The 9,662-nt window shown below is 32.3% G+C and overlaps 1 protein-coding gene across 1 annotated transcript; it reads left to right on the top strand.

Annotated features, from left to right (window-relative positions):
- The first annotated feature begins 3,175 nt into the window (after window positions 1–3,175).
- Window positions 3,176–8,383, top strand: Daao1 (D-amino acid oxidase 1). Its single transcript, XM_076418197.1, has 5 exons — window positions 3,176–3,446; window positions 5,193–5,313; window positions 5,378–5,680; window positions 5,743–5,979; window positions 8,053–8,383. Exons 1-5 carry the CDS (start codon window positions 3,250–3,252, stop codon window positions 8,203–8,205), a joined length of 1,011 nt encoding a protein of 336 aa, XP_076274312.1. The 5' UTR covers window positions 3,176–3,249; the 3' UTR covers window positions 8,206–8,383.
- Window positions 8,384–9,662: the final 1,279 nt, after the last annotated feature.

The following is a 9,662-nucleotide window of genomic DNA, read 5'->3' on the forward strand; positions in this document are numbered from 1 at the left end:
ATATGTAAAGAATTTTTTTTTAATTAAGTTTAATTTTTGATAAATTTTTGTTTTAAATTATATACAATATTTTATATTAAAATTGTGATCTATTTCCAATCACTATTGTCTAAAATACAAAATAATTATTTATAAGATATTGTTTATTATAGGAAACAAAAAGAAAGAAAAACAAGATGTGTAATAAAAAATATAATAAACAACAATTTGTGTATATTTTTATATATATTGTAGTATACATTGAAATTGTAGCTGCTAATTGGGCTTCGAACTTTATGAGTCTTTATGAAGTCTGAGCATTACTTGGCAAATATTTTCGGATTTGGGGCATGCATATATATTCAGCTTGATTTACTTAATTCTTTACTTCGATATATATAAAATGTTGAAACTATATATGAAAAGCTAAATAAACACGATTGAAAAAAAAATAAACAAAAAATGATTGAAATATATGTTTATTTTCAGAATGTGTCCTTTTCAGTCAGTCAGGGCTTATTAAGCGTATCGAATGGCCTAACTAAACAAACTAAGAGATCATTTCAGAGAACATCCGGTTTTCACTCTTCCGTTAGCCTAGTTGCTGAAATGGTTTCCTGCAGGATTCGAACACATTACTCCCGCAGGCGTAGCATGATGGTCCTGTCGCGCTAATTAGTATGTTTATCAAGTTGCCATTAAATTAATTGTATCCACTAACGGACTTAGAAATTCTCTATTACAAATAACTTAGAATATGATTATAAGCCAATGATAATTAATGTAATTTTTATGTAATATGATTTTTTAAGTATAGTTATTCAGGTAACTTAGAGAAATATTTTTAATAGTAAACTTTTAGAGCAATATGTAAAGAATTTTTTTTTAAATTAAGTTTAAATTATTATAATTAAAAAAAATTATATACAATATTTTATATTAAAATTGTGATATGTTTCTGTTCACTTGGTCGTTAACTCAAAAGGTTAAATTCCCTGAAATTTTATTCGACAGACATGTCCAAACCATTGTAATCTGCACTCTGAATTTATTCCTCAACTAATAACTAATTAATTTTAAGAGTTTTAACGAGTGTTGACAAGCTAACAAACCTACAGGAGGTAATATTATTCAAAAGATTTTGATCTAATATCCTGCAGTCAATATTTTCACTGTCACGTATTTATATATTTTTAATTATCAGTTGCTTATTACACCATATATTATAATACCATATATATTATTATAAGAGTTTACAATCAAATATAATCAACTTGAACAAATATTTACATTCGGTGTCCTTGAAGTTATTAAATCAACGTTTTATCATTTTATTAAATACGGTTCTGTAGAGAACATCAATTAATCAGATGAAACATTTAACTGTTTTCACAGCGATAACTAGTGATGGGGATTCCGAAAAAATAATATCGACCTTTTAAAGCGATATCAGCGTCGACCCGAAATATCGATATTAATTTAAATTAAAAATAATTAAATAATTTTGATAATAAAGACTAGTACTTTAGTTAGTAACGATTAACAACCATCATATTCGTCTGATTTGCTATTCTAGCAATATATATTCTTATATGATTAAATTTTTTTTAAAATATAGACGCTTCAACCTTTTCTATTACTTAGTGTATGTTTAAATTTATATCATTAGGGCTTTGATATATATTTGAAATTATGCTTAGTAATCAAAAATAAAGCATAATAAATATGTATAATAGAAATATACGGATAGAATCACAAATTTGATAAATAATACAATAAAAAATGAATATATAAACTGAGATACAATGAGAGATATGAGACAAAGAAGCAAAAAAATTTTGATTAGTATATAATTGTCGTAGGTAAATCTAAAGATTATTAAGAATTTTCAGCAAATTTTAGTGTTACTAACTTGTAATTAATGTCAGGTTTGCAACACTGCTCCGAATCATCAACTTTCGTCGTTATTGTTTTTTGCAACAAAAGTTGCTTCACTCGAAATGCTATAATTCACAAACTCATGATCCGACAGCTGTCAAAATTATGCACGCGTCTTTTGAGGGTTAGGGCTAACTAAAAAACATATGGATTTCATTCTGCTAGCGGCAGCTATGTGTCAGGCCGGGTACTTTTCAATTAACCTGTTACCTTTGGTAATGGTTTCGAATGTTTACATACTTTAAAACATAAAAATTTAATATTATTTGTAGCTGCCGATATGAACAAATCGACGTCTATTATTGTTGCTCTTAATTTCCTTCCTTATTATAAAGGAAATAACCGACAAAGTTAAAAATACTTTATTACCACTCCAATTCAATAATTAAAGATAGACGGCGTTCGTTCCACTGATTATTTAAATATTCTGTATTAACGAAGACTTTATGATTGCTATTAGAAAGCTGTATGATTTGTGAAGATCGTGCGTAAAGATTGGATGTATACTCGTGTTTAATTATCTGAAGATTGTGTAAAGAGACGACAGTAAGATACTTATACATCCGTGCCAAACAATTTTCGATTTACTGGAACTGCACATGCGTACTTATTCTAATCTAGCCAGATTTTTGACAAATACGCGTCCATTTTTATATACGCCTTGTTGTTTACCACAGTTGGGGTTAGAAGTGGTTTTTAGGTTAATTTTGTATAATAATAATTTCATAGGCAAAAATAGCAGCAGATAATGTGAACATAATGGTATAAGTTTTGAATTATTAGTAAAATATTATCATTTTATGACACTAATTTTGTAGATTGCAATGGAACAAAGTATATATTTGTATGTTTAATAATATGGAATCAGAACTTATTTGACCATTATAGTAAAGGTAAGAATGAAATATTCCGACGGGTTTACAAGATCATTACACTTCTCGAAATATATTGGTTGATTTACACTATCGGATGTCTTGCAAGGGGACGAAATATTTGGAATGGTTATTGACGTTTGCACTCCCCTTATCTCAGGGGATGTGCTGTACGAATTTTTTCTGGTTTCCGAACTAATTCTTCATACTTCACACAATATATATGCGTTTTAACTAAGTAAACTTCACACCAACCACTTTAGATGCCTAAACTATGTATTACAATTGTACTAAAATCGATAGTATCGCTCTATATATCGATTCTTCTATATATCGATTTAAGATATCCATCCTTAATACAAGCACGCTTCCAAAACGCGCACTTTTACTCCAACTACTGCGAAGCGTTAAGTGTATAATTAGGTTTAGTCGCATTTGCCTGTTGAGAAAAATCAACAGAATGCCCGATTTAAACATCGCTGTGGTTGGTGCTGGCGTGGTGGGAGTAACGACGGCCGTGGAGTTGCAGAAACGATACAGAAATGCCAGGATCGAGATATTGGCCGATAAATTTCGGGAAGATACCGTCAGTTATGTGGCAGCAGGCATTTTTCGTCCTGGGACGGCCTTCAGCGGACCCACCGAGGAGATCACAAAGTAAGGTTATGATCGAATATTTACGTTTTGATGTGATGTAACCTCTTAACCTGTTTCACGCTACAAGTTAATATAACGGGTCGCGGCGTTTATTGACATGCGATAACAGTTTTTGTGTTGCCAGACTACGTATTGTTTTATATTCTCTAGTGAATTACCAGAGCTTGAAATTTTACTGTAATTCTTTAAGATGATTATGTTTTTTATTCTTAAAAATGAAATTAATGAGTAATTAACCTAAAACATCCCATGATAAAATGTCGCTCCTCTAAGGAAGCCTGTTGTATCTCCCGTGTTTTTTTATTCATATTTTAAACTTTCATTGTATTTAACAGGTCAATTGAAAAGTTACCTAGTTAGGCCTACCATAGTAAAACACGTTTTTTTTGGCAATTTTTTAGTTTTTTTTATTCAACATAATTCCTTTCAAAGGTGATACACTGATCATGGAGATCCTCTAACTTTGATATACCATTTTTGTAGTACGATTTGTCCTTTCCTTCAATATAGGCCTCGGTTTCGGCGATCACCTCTTCATTCGACGAAAATTTCTTCCCAGCGAGATTTCTTTTTAGTTCTGAGAGCAGGAAATAGTCGCTGGGGGCCAGATTTGGAGGATACGGTGGATGAGGAAGTAATTCGAAGTCGAATTCATGGATTTTTGCCATCGTGTTCACTGACTTGTGATACGGTCAATTGTCTTGGTTAAGCAGCATTTCCTTTTTCTTCAAATGCGGCCGTTTTGATCGATTTCGTCCTACAAATAGTCCGATAGCGTTATGTAATAGGCGCTGTTGATGGCCTTTCCTTTTTCAAGGCAGTCAATGAAAATTATTCTATGCGTATCCCAAAGTACAGACGCCATAAACTTGGCTGGACTGTTGCGTTTTCCCACGCTTTGGGGCGGGTTTATCGTGTGCAGTCCACTCGGATAACATTACATTACATTACTCATTACTCCAGAGTAAAACCGGATTAACATCACTCCGAATTATCAACTCGTCGCTGTTTTTTGTTAAAAGTGAGCTCACGCGGCACCCATTTTGCACAGAGCTTTCTCATACCCAAATATTCGTGAATGATATGATATATTGTTGATATCTTTACAGTGTCTGCTATTTTATTCAATTGCAATTTACGGCCATTCAAGATAATTTTCTGGATTTTTTAAATGTTTTCGTTTGTAACAACCTCTTTTGGGTGTCCACTGCGTTCACCGTCTTTGGTGCTTGTTTCACCACGTCTAAACTTAGCATACCAATCCTTTATGGTTGATAGAAATTGAATTTATATATTTCATACTCATCGGACATTATTGTATTGTTTTCTTGATATTCGATGAAGTATATTAGTAAAATGAAAGTCCAATTATCATATTTAGACGAAAAATTAACTCGTCTGTAATTAAATGCTGACATTTTAATAATATTTTCATCAAACTGACACCTATTTTATTTGGCAATGTTTCCAGAATTTTAAATTCAATTTCAACCAGCAATCGATGACTTTCAGCGGCTATTTCCTCTTAATTAAATAATAAAAGTAATGCGCAAATGCACGTTTTCGCGACATCTGTTAAAAAAACCGGTGAATGACTGATGATTTATTAGATACCATTATTTAATTTGTATTTTATTTTAAAGCAAGTAATGGATTTTGCCTAGCTCTGGCAGTAATACAGTTACAAATTAATTAATAAACATATATTCAGGGTTTTAATATATTTAATGTTTGATTTATTTTTAGAAAATGGATGATCGATTCATATACTTACTGGGACGATCTCAAAAATCGAGAGGGTGCCAATGCGGGAGTTATCGAACTGTCCGGGTATATATTCTCTAGTATTTTTCCAGAAGCAGTCAGGGTACATTGAACCTCAAGATACCTCAAGGTACAGTTCTTTATGTTTTAAATCGCGATATTTTCAGAACCCACTCCTGGAAAAGGTATGCCCATTATATCGTCCGGCTACCGAAAAAGAATTGAAATTGTGTCCCGGTGACTGGAAGTACGGCTCGTTCTTTACAACTGTCTTGACAGAATCATCTTATTATGTCCCTTGGGCGATGCGAAACTTCACTAACAATAATGGACTCATACGTCAGACTAAAGTCCAGTCGTTGACAGACATTGGCACGAAGTATGACGTGGTTGTTAACTGTAGTGGTCTAGGGGCGAAATTTTTGTGTGATGATTACAAGCTGGTTCCTATTAGAGGACAAATCATAAAAGTACTGATGAACAATCAGTTTTTTATCTCAAACTTTATCCTAATTCACGTATTTTACTGTAGGTTAAAGCTCCGTGGATAAAAACTTTCTTCTACGGAGATTTGGACACTTACATCCTTCCTGGTATCGATTCCGTGACATTGGGAGGCTGTAGACAGTACGAGTCCTGGGATATGAATGTCAACAAGTACGACGGGCTGAAAATTAAAGAACAATGCGAGGCACTGGTTCCCAGTCTGAAGAATGCTGAAGTAATTGGACATAAAGTGGGGTTACGACCCCATCGAAGTGTAGTCAGGGTAATTTTATCAATTTATTAACTTATCAGCTTGATTAGCGTTAACAGACACTAATTTATGAACATGAATATAAACGATTCCACGTTTAAACTAAGCAATTCTAATCGCGAATAGATCTAGAGTTTATCCGAATTGGAATGAGCTCCAGAGGTGCTTCCTTTTAAGCTATGTTTCCATATTACGTTTCCTTGTCAAGTCAATTTGATTTTGCTGTTTTTATCCTTGTTTTGTTCTTTTACTGTCCGTGTACGTTTGTAAAATTCTACCTTTTTTCTCTATATATTCGAATTTAATCATTACATTTCCCTTAATATATTTACCGTATTGTTTGTAAAATAGGTAGTATCCACTCGTTCTTAGCTTGAAGAATGCTGAAGTTATCGGAAAAAGTGGGATTAAGACGGCACCGAAGTGTAGTCGGGGTAATTTTATCATTCTGTTTTTTTCAATGGCATTTTTTGATTAGAACATTGTGAAATATGTATGAGAATTTGTGTACGAGCCATTTTCAAAAAAAAAAGTCTAGGGTATAAAATATTCAGCGTTTGAACTCAGCAATCTTAATCTTGAATAGATTTACAGTTCGTCAGAATTAGAATCCTTTCTAGAGATTATATATAGAAAATTTTGTTGGTGCTTGCTTTTGAGTGCTTGCATATATGGGGAAAAATTGGTATAAATTATATCAGTCAAAATAATTTCTATGACTTTTCCCATCTATTCCCGGCGGTACAGTGTTGAAAGAATTTATCTATTCAATTTTGCACTTCTTCAGCATTTCGAAATCGTGTACCAGACAAGCCATGTTACATCGATGTTAACAAGTGGTTATCCATTAAAAATTATAAATTGGAAGTGCCCTTGGTGTGGAAGAATTTCCCATTTGCCATAACTACTACTTTCAATACATTCACTACATACATCATACTACAACTACATTATTTAAATATATACCGAAGCGTTCTTACGAAGAGGATTACTTTTCATCTGTTACTTTCTATTGTTGGTCTTTTTTGCAAAAATACAATTTGTTCAGTATAATAACAGTTTCATTCAGTTTTTAGTCGACTTCCTTTAAAAAAAACTCCTCCTGTTTCTATGTTCGACGGTAAATATTTGTTTTATTTAATGTATGTTCGCCGATTTGTCCATTAATTATGGACCGATTTTCAAAATTACTTTTTATATTCTAAAGAGTGAACTTATGAGATGGTGGCATTGGAACCAAGTCAGGATCTGTGGGGGGAAAGGGCGAAATCGGGGGAAACCTTCAAAGTTCAAAGGCATGTACAAAGTTTTTACATTTTTTTTTTATCTTAAATGATCAGATATTTGTGTATAATGTTATTTCTAAAATGTTGTGATGGAAAATCTTATGTAGTTCAGTGTAAAAGCCAGCCAGTTTGCTTTTTAATCACTAATCATATCATATCAATCATATCAATTTAGGTCATTCAAAATCATTTTGTGAATTTTTTAATGTTCTCGTCGGTAATAACCTCTTTTGGGCATCCACTGCGTTCACCGTCTTCGGTGCTCATTTCACCACATCTAAACGCAGCATGTCAATCCTTGATGGTTGATTTTCCTGGGGTAGTGTCCGGAAACTTTTTTCCCTTCAAAAAGCATAAAATAATGCTAACACGCGAAAATCTTTTTATCCATTTTTTTTCACAATAACAAAAGTTGCTTCACTCATGTTGTTCGCTCACATAAATCTTGAACTTCTACATTAAGATTAAACCGTTTTATGAATGTTTATGATTTCGATCTGACTATCATATTGAGTGTGTTCTTAATAATGCTTGAAGGAAAATTTAATTTCGGTTTTTGTCAAGTTTTCGTTTAACTCGGTGAACACTGCAATGCGTAATTACGTTATATGATTTTGCAGACATTTGACAACCAGGCGAATATTATAATTTGATTTAGTTACATGTTCAATGTCTTTTTAACTAGAATCAAATTAGATAGAAAAATACAGTCTGATAATTTATTTTGATGGTTTTCTGCATTCCAATATAGCGGAGGCTTATTTATGTATCTAATAATTTTTACTTTGGTTTATTTTAGGTCGAACGCGAAGTAAAAGATGTCAACGGGAAAAGGGTTAATATTGTCCATAACTACGGCCATGGAGGTTATGGTGTAACAACTGCACCAGGGACTGCCTTGTATGCTTGCGAATTGGTTCGTGAATGTTTACGTGGAAACAGTAAACTGTAAAAGTTTATCAATATTAATCAATAGTTTTTATATAAAATGATCTATTATGTAATATTGTATATTGAGCAGTTACAGGTTTAACTGAAAATTAGCATGTGTTAGGTTTAGCCTTGTTATAATTTTTTGTAAACTGAATTTAAGAAAAAAATTAAAATAAATATCGAACATTACAAGAAAAGTTATTTTCGATTAGTTTTGGCGCTATGAACTGTTTCTCTAAGGTTTTACAATCTAGGCTTCCAGCATCTTTTCCATTCAAAAATGGATAAAAAATGATAGTGCACTCTGACTGAGCACTCTAAAATCACGACAGTTTTAAATCTAAAAAGTAAAAAGTCTGCAGGTGTGATGATTATTTTCTTTGATAGTTGATTTTTAATGTAACTTGATGAAAAGTACCTATATGTACGTGTACAATGCTTTAATTAATAGAATGAATCTTCTAAAAATACTTCTCGAAAGATGCATCACGAAAACTTCAACATTCTCAACACTTTTTTAGCGCTCGTACTATAATATAAAAACATCATCTTGTGTTACTGTAGCTTAAAATGTATTATATTTTGTATACTTTTATTGGACACTTTAAATACAGAAAAATTAACCAATTTCGTTTTGTGAGTGATAAGTTTAATTTTATGTAAGCGATTGTTTAAATGTTACAACTGATTTCTTTACAGTTGATTTACCTTATATTTTCGTATTCTTCCTTACATTTTACATTAAATTTTCTCTGCGCAATCGTAATTTACAAATTAATGAATTACTATTGTTCTGCTGTAGAGTAGTAAATACACAAGCAAGACGAATGCGGGATAAATACATCAGCGTATATACATCATTAAAACTACATGTATTTCTTGAACTAAACTACTAATGCTAAAATAAGGAGTAACACTAACATATCATGCAAGTTTGTGTGGTATAAACTTTCACCTAATCACCAATTGTACAGTTTTGTTCTGCACAAGATAATTTCGGTACCCATGGCTCATCAGTGTTTAGTACATGTTGGATATATAAATAATTGGGTGGATGCGCCTATATCTGAAGTCCTCTGACGATGTATATATGGTTGCATAAGCAGATATTAATGTAGTTTCCTGTAAATTATAATAAACGCTACGGCGCATGCTCGTACTAATGCCATCCCGGACAGGATGAAGATCCCGCCATCTTGATTCATTTCTGTGTAGGAGCTTTGACCGAGATGTTTGTCGAAATAAATAGAGAGTGACTCAGTTGAATCCAGTGTTCTAATTGCCCAAACATCTTCACCAAATCGATTCTACACAATCAGTTCTAACATACAGCAAAACCAAAGTACTCCAAATATTCATCTTTGAGTGTATTTGTCATAATTTTTCCATGCTTAAGCAGCGTATAACATCCAGAAAAGTAAGAAAAAGTGTTTTAATAGACTTTGTAACGTAATTCTCACATTTCGATCATGATAA

This window comes from Rhynchophorus ferrugineus, unplaced genomic scaffold (assembly GCF_030347505.1).
Source record: "Rhynchophorus ferrugineus isolate W39M unplaced genomic scaffold, kcgeb_rfMv2 rfM11, whole genome shotgun sequence".
NCBI classification, from domain to species: Eukaryota; Metazoa; Arthropoda; class Insecta; order Coleoptera; family Curculionidae; genus Rhynchophorus; species Rhynchophorus ferrugineus.